Source organism: Gymnogyps californianus, chromosome 1 (genome assembly GCF_018139145.2).
Source record: "Gymnogyps californianus isolate 813 chromosome 1, ASM1813914v2, whole genome shotgun sequence".
Classification (NCBI taxonomy): Eukaryota; Metazoa; Chordata; class Aves; order Accipitriformes; family Cathartidae; genus Gymnogyps; species Gymnogyps californianus.
This window is the reverse complement of record NC_059471.1, coordinates 188555634-188571047: the sequence shown is the minus strand read 5'-3', so window position 1 is coordinate 188571047 and position 15414 is coordinate 188555634. Positions and strand designations below refer to the sequence as shown.

General features: G+C 42.0%; 1 protein-coding gene across 1 annotated transcript in view; it reads left to right on the top strand.

The window, feature by feature from the left end:
- The window catches only part of DOCK4 (dedicator of cytokinesis 4), a 252421-nt gene extending 249648 nt beyond the window's left edge, over positions 1-2773 (top strand). The window contains exon 53 of the mRNA XM_050897081.1: positions 2046-2773. Coding sequence (XP_050753038.1) covers positions 2046-2471 — 426 coding nt within the window. The 3' untranslated portion in view covers positions 2472-2773. The remainder of the gene's footprint in view (positions 1-2045) is intronic.
- Positions 2774-15414: the final 12641 nt, after the last annotated feature.

Below are 15414 nucleotides of genomic sequence, written 5' to 3'. Positions count from 1 at the left end.
GACTCTTCTTTTTTTCCTGAAAGGACTCGGTACTGATCATTCATAGAGATGTTTGAAGCTTGTCCTAATATTTTCTTCTAAAGGCCTGGACAGAATTTAAGCATTTTACAGCCAAAGTCTGGATTGCCGCTTGGGAGAGGAATGCTGGCCCAGAATAATTCTGAGAGTTGCTGGATCTCACTTTGAGCATCCATGAATTTCCAGACTGTTTTAGTGTCTAGACTGTTACTACCGGTACAAGCAGTCCGCACTGCTGTCAGGAACCAAGTGCTTACCCCTGCTCAGCTCCTAAATTGAAGCAGGCAGGTTTTACACGTATTTGCTCATGTTCTGAATGACAAAAGCAAACATCCTAAATCTTATCTATGGTCACTTAATCCAAGTGCCAAGCATTCTTGGAACTTGAACCAATTACATCATTTATTTGAAAACCTTGACCCTGGACGTTTGTGGGAGTAGGAGTGCAGCTGCAGCCTCCTCACGTGCAGAGGAATGGAACCTGAACTGAAACAAGTAGTTAAACAGGTTCGTCGCAATGTCTGAAATGTCTTCGACGTGTATTGAGCTTTAAATAACACTTGCTCTGCTTTTCCCTAGCCATATACAGGGCTCAATTTTTAGCCTTTGTTCCAACTGTTATGTGCTACCAGAGAAGGCCATCTTAGTACAAAACCCACTGATGTAAATGAAGATTTTTTTCCATTGCTTTCAGTGCACTGTGGATCCAGTCCTAGATGGATAACTAAAATTATCTCAACAGCATAAAGTCAGTGCAGCCAGCTCTGTACACCCCTGCCCCTCTCCTTTCCCTCCCCTCCCCACCCTTTGTTGCATGGCTCACACTCTCACCTCGAGCTGAGCAGCTGAGCGCCAACCAGTCTAACAAGAACTGGGGTGAGAAAATTGTCTTTGATGCAATTCCTCTATCCCTTTTTTAGCCTGTGCTTGAGACCATGAAGTCCAGACTGTCTCAGATGGCTCCAGTCAAAATTAGATATGTTGCAAAAACTTTTCAACTTGCAAAGTATGGTCTAACCTTTTACAGTTTTCAGTTGAAATTGCTTCACTAGAGTAGGACTGCTCAGTGTTTTTAGGTAGGGCTTTACTGTCCCTGCCTTTTATTCTTCTGTCAGCACTGTTGTTGCCGCTTGGGCCCTCAGCTCCCCGTCCCTCACCTTCCCCCACAGACCTGCGAGGCTGCTGGTGCAGCCATTTGCAACCTTTGCCCTCCGTTGGACCCTTGTCCCCGGGGCCCGCAGTGGTGTTTTGTGTTTCGTGCAAGCGGCACGGTGTGGCCAAGGAACGCTTGGGAGACGGGGGAGAGGAAGGGTGGAGCAACTGCGGTTCAAAATGCTGTCTGCAGCTGCAGCAGCAGCAGCAGCGATGCCTCCCCTCCTGCCTTCCTGCTGCTGCCCCTGAATAGCAACAGGAGCTGCGGGCTGAGGGAGGCTGGCGCCCGGCAGCGGCTATTAGCTTCGCATCTGCTCTGCACTTCACTTCCGACCCTGGTATTATGACACACTCGGAAACGATGCCGCGATGTAAATGCACTTTTCGTTGTGTGACGGTGCACTAAAACTGTGAGGAAAAGCTTTGGAAAATGAATTTGGGACATGAGAGACTGAAGTAGCAGCAGCGACTGGGATGCAAGTCCTGTGCATTGGCGTTAGGGGGCAGGACGCCACTAGGTATGCCCTGCGCCGCGTTACGCATTTCACTTAAAGCTAGGAAAATTGAGGGTTCATTTTAAAGGCTTCCAGATTTTTCCAGGGTATTATGATAGTAGGATAACATTTAAATACAGTTTTACTTCCACTTAGATGAGTTACTGGCATGAGCACTGTTTAAGGTGTACCTAGGCACTCTTGAAGTGAGCTTTTTATTGGTTTCTCACTGGATCTTAATTAAACAGGGACGCAACCGTTTACATTTATCAAGCCTCAGAATCGATGTGCTGTATCTCTGTATGTTTTCAGGCTGAGCACAGAAACGCTCTCCCTTATCTACTCCAGGTAAATTCTTCTTCTGCCCTTTCTTTTGAGCAGGGGTCTGTGCAATCATTCACACCGTCTCCAGTGGAGTATCATTCCTCGGGGCTCATCTCCAACTCCCCGGTGCTGTCGGGGAGTTACAGCAGCGGCATCTCTTCGCTCAGCCGATGTAGCACATCAGAGACGTCAGGCTTTGAAAGCCAAGGCAGCGAACCCACAGTGACTGTCCCAAGCTACAGTGTTTCTGAGGAGCCTGTGAGAAAAGAAAGTAAAACCCCGCCGCCTTACAGCGTGTACGAGCGGACTTTGAAACGCCCCGTTCCTCTACCTCACAGCCTCTCCATCCCGCCCGCCACGGACCCGCCGGCGCTGCCGCCCAAGCCACAGCTGGTCCGGCCAAACAATCTGGAAAACAGCAGCAGGAGGACTGAGCAGGTTCCCCGGCCCAGGCCTCTGCCCCGCAAAGTCTCTCAGCTATGAGAAGCCACTTTTGTATTTAATTGCAACCAATTCTTTACCGTTTAAGAAATAGTATTTTTTAAAAATGGTAAAACACGTTTAGTTAGGCACTTTAATATTTTGCCCGCGTTTTCTTTTGAGTAATTTTGAAATGCTTATTAATATTATGTTGCACATTTGAAATGAAATTACTAATTTAGGTTGCCAGATATTATAGGAAGCATGAATGAGAGGACTTTTTTTAATTTCATGATGATGAATACTGATAAATGCTTTTATTTGTACTTTATTTAAAAAATTAAATCTAAAACCCTACAACTCTCTTCTGAGTTAGCCGAATGCTTCTTACAAAATGCAGAATATACTGACTGGATCTTTACTACTAGAGATAAATGCACGCTTTCTAACATAGTCTGTAGACTAGGATGTTTCTGCAAGTAGGCTGAAAGTTGTTTCTCTTATCCGATGAACAGGTTGGTCATTTCAAAAGTCTGTGGAAAAACGGAGATATAATGCAAGTTATACTGCAGAGAACTGTTGTAAGAATGTGGTTTGGAATTTTTGAAACACACACTTCGTTTATGTTATTTTTAAGGTGGAAAAATACCTGCATTTAATTCAGCATACAGCACCGTTCTGGTGAATCTTGGAAAGGTATTGTGCCATTAGTGTATTACTGTACCTGACACATCCTTTTCTTTTTGAGGTGCAATTTACTTTTATTCTTCCAGTTAATGGGGTTTTTTGTTGTTTTGGTTTTGTTTTTTAAAAAGCTAGCAGTTTGCTAGTGGAGGCTCTCTGCTGTTTTTGAAAGTTCACCCTAAAATACAATCTGTGTATGAAATCGGTACAAATGAATTGTTCATTTAGCTTGTGTACAAGAATCAGTACTGACTAGTACCAAGGCAATAGACTAAATGAACAAATTTTTAAAATACAAATTACTGATTATCGATCAATAAATTTCAAAAGCTAATTGCAAACGTCATTAATAATTCTGTAAAAACCTAGCAAAAATTCTGAACAGCTCTCTGGATGCGTACATACCAGTGGAGTCAGGTTTTGGATTTGCTTTTTAGCTTGAGTTCATCACCATCATCTTTATTGTAGGAGAATGGTGTTTGACCTTAGGTTGTATTTTAGTGACTGGCATCTGAAGAGCTCTGGAAAGCTAATGCCACGCCGTAGGAATGTGGAGGGGAAAAAAAAAAAAAGCACCTTCTGTATGTACTTTTTGTATCCTCTTTCTTTTACTGACTGTTTAACATGTGCTTGGGAACAGATGTGTGAACTGCATTTTAAATCATGCTGTTAAAAATATTCTCCCTCTTTTGTTGGGAAGCTCATGTTGATTTTAGCTGTGTTTGATTTGTTGATAGTTTAACTGGAAGAAAGTGACCACTTTTTATATTCTCTCAATTAAACCTTCAGCAGTTACAAGCTGTTGATGGTAGTTATAGAGGTTTTCTATAATAAATGTTCAAGTATTTTTGTACATAATTGGTAAATTTTAATAAGGAGTGTACCATTATGTGAAAAAGAAGCAAACAGTTGTGTATGCAGTAAGATTGTTATAATTATGCCAAATACTTTATGTATGGAAAAAAGAATATTTGTAAATATGTGCTTTTAACAATAATTCTGCCATATTGACTTTACAATTTTGAATGTCAGAAAAAATTAATATATGTTAAAATATTTATGTTTTAGTGAAAGTATTCATAACTTGAAAAGGAACATATGAATTTTAGCTTTGTATCTTGCTGATTTCAAAGTCTGAAATTCCTTGAACTAGCTCTTGCTTTCTGCTATAACATTTTTGTGTCTGTAACCACATCATAAAAGGTGTAGAAGGCTACATATTTATGCTGATATAAAGAAGTAATGCCTGAGATTTAAATAAGGTGTCACAAGTAAGATAACAAAGCTGCTTTGATTTTTTTTTTTTTTCACCCCGGTGTAAGTTTAATAGATTTTGTTGACTAGTGCTTGAGCACAGTGTGAATCAGTGTTATTTGTTCCTGAAGCCATTTTTTTATTTCTGGCAGTGAGCAGAGTTGGTGACTTTATCATTTGCGTGCATTACTGAAGTCAGCTTTGCAGCAAAACATTTCACAAAGTTTCTGTTTACCTGGACACTCATATTGGTTGCCGCATAACGTTAATATGGAATAAAAGGACTTGATTGGTCTTTACAGTACAACTTGTTTTCTACAGAATGAGAGATTATAATTCAGTTTGTCATGGAATTAAAGTTCTGACTCCTTGTCTTGCTAAATCCAGTTTTCTTTCTGTTAAAAATCTCCTGGTGGAACTAGTTTTTTCCCTATTTGGATCCGTAATTGCTTTGTGAGACAATGTGGAGAGTATTGACCTGCTCTTCTGAACAAGTGAAGAATGTAAAATTTACTAGGAGAGTTTGCTGTAAATTAACCTGCATGAGCGCTCTGTTTTTATAACCATGACATCAGGAATACTCTGAACGATAGCAGACGGTGTAAAATTGACAGAGTACTCTAAAACCGAGCTGACACATTTTCTGCTTAGCCAGTTTTGACAAATTGATTCTGTAGATCAGCTTTTCAACCTGATTTCCTATAAAAAATGTAGTATGAAATTTTGTTATGTATGTTGCAACACCCAGCGCTTGAAAACCTAATGTAAATAAAGATCTCATTTGAATTTTATGTATTACTCATAAATGTAGTTTTATCACTTTCTGCATGACAGCGAGTAATTCAGAAGCTCATATAGGAGGACCTATGAGAACAAGTTGCTGTTACTACTCAACAGCTTGAATGTTAGCCAACATATGCGTAATAGGTGAGATGATCTTGTATTCAAATACTGCATTTGAGATGCTGGTACCTCTGGGGTGCCACAGAAGCAACTGCAAACTCGGCTGGCTGGCTTTGAAATGATGCAATTCAGACCGGTTCTCATGATGGGCTAATACCTCTGTAGTGTGAGTGAACTCATTTGTCATGATGACTCAAGTCAGATCATAGCTAATAGCCTGTGTCCTGAAAGAAGCACAAAGCTGAAGTTACCCCTTGATAGTAAAGGTTTCAGGGTAGTGCAGATATGGCCCTGTTCACATGGAACAGGGTGTAGCTACATCTAAATTGTCTCTTCTGTATGAAGGTGGCACCTTGCCCTCCTGCCTGACCATTCTTCTTGTTCACAGATTGTCCAACAGCGTCTGCAAGAAGCACAGTGACTGAGCAAAAAGATACCAACAGGCAGGAGTCAATGCCTGAGATATAAATGATGAAAAGCCTCTTGTTTTGAGTGTAACTGTGGTCAGTGAGGCATGTAGCAGCATTGTATTAGTAACCCCAGGTGCTGACAGACACAGCTCTTTGCTCCAGAGCTCTGTTGGTAGCCGGGTTTTCCCACAACACTCCGGTGATCCAGGTAGAGCCTTGACATACGCTCGCTGAAGGGCAAAGCCCCATCTGCTGGGACAGTGTGAAAGGATGTTCGCCACTGGAGCCCTTGAGATTCTGACCTTGAACCAGATTCTGTAGGAGAAAGCCCTTTCCATATGCATTTAATTTGTCTTTATCTTCTCCTTGTCATTTTAATTCAGCTTTTGACATATATTTCATATAAGAAACTAAGATGATTAGTTACTTTGGATAACATTAACAAAAAAATCTTGTGATTAAACGGGTAAAATATGCAAGCCCTTAGGAATATGAAAGGTTTAGAGCTGCATACCTCACGTGTGCACAAAGCATCAGGATGGAGTGCCTCTTCCTGGGTGGTAAAATAAGGCTGCTGAAAAAAGAACATTAAATATTTTAAAAAATTGGATTGCTCAGTAAGGAACTCGGTGTGCTTGTAATGACAGGCTGATGGCTTTGCAGACTTCAGTGGGGACAGAGCCTATGACATGAGCCTCCCAGGCACGGCTGGGCAAACTTACCCAGGTTAGAACTTGTGTTAAGGATACAGTTCATAGCTCCTCTCTAATTGACTGGTGCTGGGTTTGTATTTATTTCAGGAAGACTGTGTTAGAAGAAGGGAAAAGAAGGTGAACAGTTGGGGAAAAAAAAAAGGGGGGGGGGACAAATAAAACTTAGGTGAAACCCCTGATGGCTAGATAATTAATCCAACTGTGTTTTCACCCAGCCAGGAAAAATAATAGTGGGAGAAATTGAAATGTTAGCTGAACTTGAAGCATCAACTATATTTCTTTAAGCTATTGTAGCATGATTTTATACCAGCTTAACTGCTGGTTGAGCTGAAGGGGGCAGAAGGGAAACTGGAAGTCCTGACAAAATACAGGGGTTTTTTATTCTAGAAAGGCTTTGGAGTGGGGTTTTTCTTTTGCTGTGGCTTACCAGAGGAAAGATGCCAGAGGACAGAGAAGACTGACTGCCATGAGTTGCAAGGGCAAAGAGTTTCTAAATCGCAAAGCCCTGCAAAATATTAAAATATTTCCCCGATTTTGCCAAACTGTTTTTCTTCTTACCCCATGGTGCATAATTGATAGTGTATTTTGCAATGAACATCTTGGTACTTTAGGGAGCAAATCTATGTTCAAATTTCACAGGAAATAGCTGCTCTGATAGCTCATAAGCTGTTGAAATTTTGGTTATATATTTAAATGTTTTACATCATTGATTTGCTATTGGTATTAGATCCACTAGTGTATTTCAGTTCATTCCATTTCCTTACAAATTATTTTGCAGAGGGATTCTCTGCATTACTTTCTTGCTTATTTGTGACAGACTGCTATTGCTGCTGTTTTTCCTTGACCTCACTGACTTCCCTTGAAGTGTTTCCTCTGGCTTTTCAAAAGAAAGGCCGTCAGTGAGGAGCTGCTTCAACCTTTCCCGTGGGGAATATTTCAGAAGCGCGGCCCGAAGGGGACGCAGCACAGGCACGCATCCGCTCCCGGGGGGAGGATCACAAGGGCCTTCGGAACAAAAGCTGTGGGGGGAGTTGACCTGTAGAGCACCTGTAGAGCACCTGTAGGAGTTTGTGTTCACAGACAGAGCGATAGCTCAAGGACAGGGACTAAACTAAATTACGAAAACCAGGAGGCGGGGTGTAGGTAATGTCCTGCAGGGACTAAGCTTTGCTAAAGGGTGAAACTCAGTCCCAGCACACCCTGTAAATGGAAATCCTTTGCCTTGTTTCCTGATCTTCTTTTCACAGAAAAAAATAATGCCAGGTAGATACACTTTTTTTTTTTTTTTTAAGAGGGTTGGTGAGCATGGGATACAGGGAGACAAACTACTCCTGTACAGGGAGCAATGAAACGCTGAATCTACACTTTAAGCCTAAGATGACTTGAGAGACCATTGCTCGGGGTCTTTCGGCCGGCTGCTATTAAAGGGATGTATCTTGTGCAATGATTTGTCCTTACACTCTGAATACGCTCTGGTAGAGCCAAAGCAAAGAGCTCTGTAGAGCCAGCTGCCTGCACTCTTTGAACTCCCATGCCAGTCTCATTTTTGCCATCTGTTGGAAGAGGAGGGCTTGCTGCAGGTGTGCTGTCTGGAGCAGACTCTGCTGCAGCCTAACCGCTGTGCTTGGTTTTGAGACATTCAGTTGACCTTTGTAAATACGGTGCTGCAGTAAATCCAGGGATGTGATACAACACCCAGTAAAATGAACGCAAAGGTTCATATCGACATTTTTAGAAACTGGCATGTGTCCAAGAGGAGTTGGTGAAAGCAGCTGGTACCTAATGAATTTAGTCCCACCTGAAGAAAATAAAACAGTCTGAAGAAAATAAAAGTCTAACACTGACCACAATACACTTTACAATGAACAAAACATCAATAAACTCAGCTATTTGGTTTTCAGCTAGTGCATTAGGAGATGAAGCAACAAACATTACCGTGCTGCGCTCTTCTCAGGCCATTAAGTGCAGCAAAGGAAGATTGTGCATGCTGGACAGAGGCTTTTTATGTTGCCAAGGAGAGTCTTCCTGCATCTGCAGTCCCCCCTCCAAGTTCTGTCTCAGAACTGAAGCACATCCTGTCAATACCCCTAAAGCTACAATTCGGTGGAGTTTTTTATAGCTGTAAAACCTGAGCTGCATGATGATAAGCAAGAAAAATCAAAGCAAGTCGTAACCTGCTGCTTTGAACATGCGGGCAGGGTCTATAGGGGAGCAAGCAGAGAGAAAAAGAGAGAAAATTGTTTTTCAGGTCATAAAGATCTATTTTGACTTCTGGAGTATTTGCTACTTTTTGAGAAGTGCTGGATTTTTACCACATACTTTACTGGGTTTTTCCCCTCTGTGTGAGATAATGCTGGGGAGTGGTTTTCTGTGGTGTCCATGTAGGTTTGAATGATGTTATTCTTCTTGTACCTAGAGAAGATGGGTTTTGTGGGTTTTTTTCCTCAATCCTGTGCAGAGAAAGGGTAGAACAGAAGAAAGAAGACGACAGGAAAAGATTGTGGTCAGTGCTATGTGATCTCTTAGCTCAGAAGTGGTCATGTTCAGAGAAGTTCTCTAGCTAGCCCTTGATCCCAAACCTTCAAAGGCTAAAGATCAGTTCTACATTGTGAATTTACTGCTTGTTTGAATGTAGATTAAAAATAGCTTCCCAATCCTAGAAAAGAGCCAACAGCACTCCAGGGAGCAGATTGTGTTTATGAATGAAGCCAACCCCGCAAGCACCTCCAATGTTCGCTGTAACACCCCAAAAGTATCTGAACGGGAAAGGATAGCCACTGAGAGACAGAGGTTCACATGTTGTTCTTTAAGAGACGTATTTAGTTCCTGCTCCTCTTCCCCCCATGCCCAAATCTGCTTGGCTGAAGGCACAAAGAATCATTTCACAGAATCACAGCATGGTTGAGGCTGGCAGACACCTCTGGAGGTCATCTGGTCCAACCCCCTGCTCATGCAGGGCTACCTAGAGCCAGTTGCCCAGGATCATGTCCTGATGGCTTTGGAGTATCTCCAAGGATGGAGACTCCACAATCTCCTGGGCAACCTGTGCCGGTGCTCAGTCACTCTCACAGTAAAAAGTGTTCCCTGATGTTCAGACAGAGCCTTCTGTGTTTCAGTTTGTGCCCATTGCCTCTGGTCCTGTCACTGGGCAGCACTGAAAAGAGCCAGGCTCTGTCCTCTTTACACCCTCCCTTCAGGTATTGATATACATTGATGAGATCCCCCCTGAGCCTTCTCTTCTCCAGGCTGAACAGGCCCAGCTCTTGCAGCCTTTCCTCACAGGAGAGATGCTCCAGTCCCTTTATCATCTTCATGACCCTTCATTGAACTTTCTCCAGTACGTCCATGTCTCTCTTGTACCAATTTCTCCATGAAGTGTCTTGTAACCACAAGATGGATTAGACAGAAAAAGTACCACCTTGGCAACAGTTTCCTTTTTCAAAGCGAATCCCGCGGCGTACCTGTGCTGGCCATCCCCACTGGTCTTACTGGAGGCTATGTGGCTGGCATGGGTGAGGGGACCGGAGCTAGCAGGGAGAAGGAGCTGACACGTGGGGAAAGCAGGGCTTCCAGAGGCAGTTCAATGGACCTGGATTAAGCAGCTTCCCGCACAGCTCTGGCGGAGCAGCAGGGGTGCCGGGAGGAGCTCCGCAGCCTGGCCGCTCGCTGCTGGCCCCTCACACCCACACGCAAGGACAAAAAATGGGCGAGCTCCATCTTGCTGTGGGAAGCGTGCTTCTGCACGCGCCTCGGATGTGGCGAGGTATGGACACGGATGTGCACTGCAGCATGCTGCCCTCTCTTATTTGGTGTCCTTACTGCTGCAGCAGTGATGTACTTGTATGTCGAGTATTACAACTAGCTGTCATGGTATTTATACACAGTTGTCTTACCTGCAGTGAGCTGCAGCGCTGTAAAGAACACAGAAACAGTTAAAATGTCAAATTGTAAAACAAAATTGCTATTTATCATTCTCACCAACCCTACACTTATTTAGCTTGAGAACTGGGAAACTTCGCGGATTTTGCAAATTCTCTTAGCGAGCCTTTTCTGGTTCAGTGCTATTTTTATTGAAGACATCACCAGCCCATCTTGCAAGTGAAGCTTTCAGCACTTGTGCTAGATGAAACCAGGCAGAGCTTGAATGACAGGTCTTCAATACTGCGTTGGCTCATTAGAGAGATTTGTATTCTGCACTGAGCGGAAGGAAAGGGAGTGACCTGGGAGACTGAGCAGGCACTAAGCTGTGGAAGCAGCAGCAGAAATGACAGCAGATGGCAGGGTCAGCTTGTTAACTGCATTTATCTAATTGAAGACTTCCCATATATTGTCAGGTAACAATAAAAAAAATCATCTGTCAGGAATTCCACCTGGTCATAATTGATCATCATTAATAAATCTGTTCCAGAACAGGCTGCCAAAATCTCAGTTATGATTGCGTAACTCAAACTAATTAGCAAACGACAATTGCCGAGATGAGTTGCTTTGGTTGGGTGACGAAAGGAACCAAAGCTGTGGCTGCTGTTGGCAGAACGGAAAGCTGTTTTGTGAAGGTTTGCTGGGCTGACAAAACATCTGGCTAGTGTGCTGTTTTGGTCTTTCTCTGATAATTTGTGTGTTGTGGAACACAGGGTTGTAACACTTTTTTTGAGAAACACTGCTTATACATAAATGAATAAATACTCCAGCTAGATTAGCCTGAATTTGCTCTGAAAACCACAGGTTTATCCCTGATTTCTACCTTGGTCTCTAAAGAAAAAGGCAACATAGAGGAGTTTACTTCCCAAAACAAAAAAAGACTTTGTTTAAACCATAGTATGAATTTATTGTTGACATAATATTGACAAATTTCAAACAATAAATTAACCTTATATGGACTTATCCATGCTGCACTCCTGAAGGAACACCGCGCTCCCCCACCAGGCGAGCTTTGCCTGGCTCCCCGTCTTTCTTTTGAGGGGTCAGTTTAAAACTGGTGCTCTGAAATGTTTGCGAGTGCTTGCAGCGAGGCAGGATCTCACAGGCAAAAAAGCATCATGCCATGCTGTCCTTGTACAACATATTTAGCAGCACTAAAAGTAAATTAATTAATAATGACAGAGAATGACAGTGTTTTAATCTCAGTGCTGAATCCTCAGTCTGGCTGTGGTGCAGTCAGCAGCACTTTGCAAAGGGTATTGCTACAGTTGGTTTTATTTTTATCTGGAGCAGACAAACTGCTGTGGCTCCTCCTCGGGTCTTCTGTAGGTGTCTTATTCTGTGTGCCCTGCCTGGAGAGCAACATATTGACAGGGTCATACAGCAGTCAAGGGAAGAATTGAGTGATCTGCCTTGCCTGCTTTGCCTGCGTTTGAGTAAGTGCCTATTAAATGATGCTTCTGCACAGCATAGTCAGAATAGCTCAATGCAAGCAAAAGGGCAGGCTTCCATGCTTAAGCGTGCTTTCCAGTGGGAAATCATGGCATAGTAGAGCCAGAAAATAGGTGAATAAACAGCAGATCAGAACACCTGAAACACTGACCCCACAGGGGAGGCTGGTCTGGGGTGATCAGGTTATTAAGTTGGGTACATTGCTGTATGAGTTCTCAGCAGGCAAACAAAAATGTTGCAGGTAATAGGTCAAAAAGATGTTGAGTTCTTCAAAAGGGATATGTTTTTGCACAAACAGGTTGTGAAGGGACTCTAGTTTCTGATTTTTTCTAAATGTGTTTGGAATAAACAGCAGAGACTGGCAGTGGATAATGAAGGTGTTAAGAGGATGTGTCAAAGAATAGTTTGATTTTAAGAGATTATGATTTTAATGACCTTATAAAATTATTTAAGCAAAAACAGTTTTCCAGTGCTTGTATTCTCACTTTTTGCATTGGTTTGTCTCTTCAGACTAAAGACTGTTTAAAGTGGTTTATTAGTAAGAGGTTTTTTGTAGGCTTATGCATTATGCAATTGGGAATAGCCACTCATTTCTTTGCATAATTGGAATTCTTCATACAGTTGGAACAAAAGTATTTAAACTTCAAGACTGGCTCACTACAACATCTTTGCATTAGGGAGATTGCAACCTACATAATTTTCTTTAAGTTCCTTCCTCTAAGATCACTGTATCTAATAGGAGTATGAAAAATGTATATATGATCTGGTACATACTCAGCGTGAAAGTGGAAGCTCTTTAAACCATTTACAATCAGATAGTTCAGAGGCAATCATCTTCAATAGACTAATCTTGAAATGCTCTGATGTGGTGGAGAATTGAAGCATAAAACTGCAATTACTACATAGTTGTGTTTTATTTCTGTAATGTGTTTTGAAATCAAGTGATGGTACACATTAGAACTTCAAAAATTCTTTTTGATATACAGCATGCAATTAATAAAAATGCAAAATGAAAGAATTCATAGTCTTTCTAAGCTGCCAGAAATAAATGATAGCAATGTGGCATGTTACAATCTGCATTTTTTTTGTGTCTTTGGACAAAACCTGTCAAATGTAAAACCTGACGTAAACTGAGAAGTCTAAAAGCACAGTTAGTGTACTAAAACCTCCAGATTCAATAATTACCAATGAAGTATTACACACAACATTACTGGAAAAACATGTTTTATGCCACTAAATGATTATCAGAGTAACTTTTTGAAAACAAAAGTTTGGATTACAGTGTCATCCGGATGCTGTTCCACAGACTTCAGAGTACTTATTCCCAATTCGCAAGAGCCAAATAAATAATGAAAATAGTTTTCCCTTTACCTCTCCAGTCCTGAATTCAGAAAACTGTTCACCTTCCCATGCTGATTTCACACCAAACTACATATAAAGGGATGAAAAAGCCCACCCCAACAAACAACCTCCCCCAAACTTCAAATTCATATACTCTGATCCCTAAAAAAGGGAAAAAACATTTTAGAATTATTACCTTTAATTTATATTTTGTCCTCACACACACACAGAATTTGCCCTGGCAGACCTGATGGCTTATGTCCTAATAAGTCCCCTAACCAAAGCTGTAGTGGGGCTCAGTACACATGACTTACAGTGCTCCCCAGAAAATACAGGAATTTTAATCTGATATTTGATCTTAGTTCATGCTATAATCTCTGTGCATTGTATGAAAATGTGCTTTATAACTGATACAAAACAAGTGGATGTTCTTGCCTCACTTTTCAACCAAGACGTGTAAAGAAGTTTTGTCATCATTATACTAACTGCACAAAATATTCATGATACTTTGACAAAACTGGACTAGTATTCATGGAAGACATGTTATTTGATGTTTTTCCAGGCTTTTGACTTGCTCAGTATTTGCAAATTAGTTTAACTAAGTCACAATAGATGCACTATTCTTTATTAAGAATAAATATTTTACTGTGTGTTAAAAGCTTGAAGATTCATATTTAATGTTTCAGAGGTGTTTTTTTTCCCTTTGTTCTTAAATCCTAGGTCTCAGGCACCTGGAAAAAAAGTAAAATTATGAATTCTTAATGCAAACTACCTCCTTCTTTTTAGGAGAAATAGTTCGTGCTATGGCTTAGTTACAAAACTGAAGTCAGTCATCCAGATCTGATTAAAAAAAAAAAGGTTTAACAAGTAGATTCAGTGGAGTTACTTTGGTTTCACAGCAATGCAACTTGGAACGGAACAGAGTCTAACCTGGAGAGAGCTATTGAATTTAACTGAATACATACAATACATCGAATGCAATACATTCAAAGGGATACACGTATCCAGCTGACACCTGGTGTATGCAGTCATCCGAAGTCTTCAAATATGAGAGCCAAAAGGACAAGGCCTGACCTCACACATTCTTCTTTGCTGATACTTAGAAGCCTGTATGAACATATGGCTTTGCATTCAGCATTCTCTAGGTTTGCGAACTGCCATGACCAAGGCATGCCTACATCGTAACTGTGCCGAGTAGCTAAGCATTTAGCTCACATGCAAGTCTGCAGTGCTCAACCTTATAGTTCCCATGACCTTCCTCCTAGAAAGGAAGACACCACCGAAATACGACCAGAAGAGGCAGCACCTCCTCTTTCACCCCACAGTCCCACAGTTAAAGCACTCAGCCGGTACGTGGCTGATCCATACACAGTTTCCAGGTAAATCTTTGACCGTTGTGGAGACTACCACAATGTGGTTGTGGTTGTGGAGACCATACCACAGCTTGGGGCAAACCTGCAGTATACTGGTAGTCCCTTCCAAACTTTTATGTTAAATGTTATGTAAAATTAATTATGTTAATGTTAGTATGCATGTAGTAATGTTATATGTAATATACTTTAATTATGGTAAATATTAGTTGGCAAGCCTGGGATCCAGATTCCCAAATTAAACCCAGATGAATGTCAGACCCACCAGAATGAAGAGATGCGTTTGTTCTTTCTTGTTGCGTGTCTTGTTCTGTCTCAATAGTTAGTTGTTGTACGTGTGGTGTGTTAGTTGCTCTCCATTGGAAAATACTCTGCAGCTCTCTGTCATCTACAGCTTCCCTAGCACACAAAAATGCTCTCCTTAATAGGCTGCCAGCCCAGGGTAAAGCTCTCCTGGTAAAGCTCTCCCAGTCTGGGTGACATAATCAGCAATTTGCTGTATTGTCAAGCACGGCATGACTCCGCTCATGCATTTCTGGGGGGGAGCAGGAAGCCATGATTACATACCTGCCTCCAGTCTGCCTGGCTAATTTCATTTTTCATTTAACAGTCACCTGCTGAGTCAGAAAGCAGCTCTCACAACTTGTTTAGCTCCCTGGGTAAACATTTTGGTGAACAAGACATTGCATGTGTCACCAGCAGTGGCAAAATACCACAACACATAGCTCTTTAAAAGAGCTAATGCAGATGCCTGTCCTCAGCGCAGGATTTGGGACAGCACCTGGGACTCTTTCGCCCGAGTACACTGGGGTACGCAAGCCTTAGCAATGGTGGAGCTCCAACCGTAGCTGTCCCTGCAATTTTGTCATTGACTAAGGAAACCAGGTAGCTTTGGGTGGCCACCCTGAGGACCAGCTGCCCCTGGGAGCTTCCCTCAGGGCACTGCCTTCCCAGGGGTGGG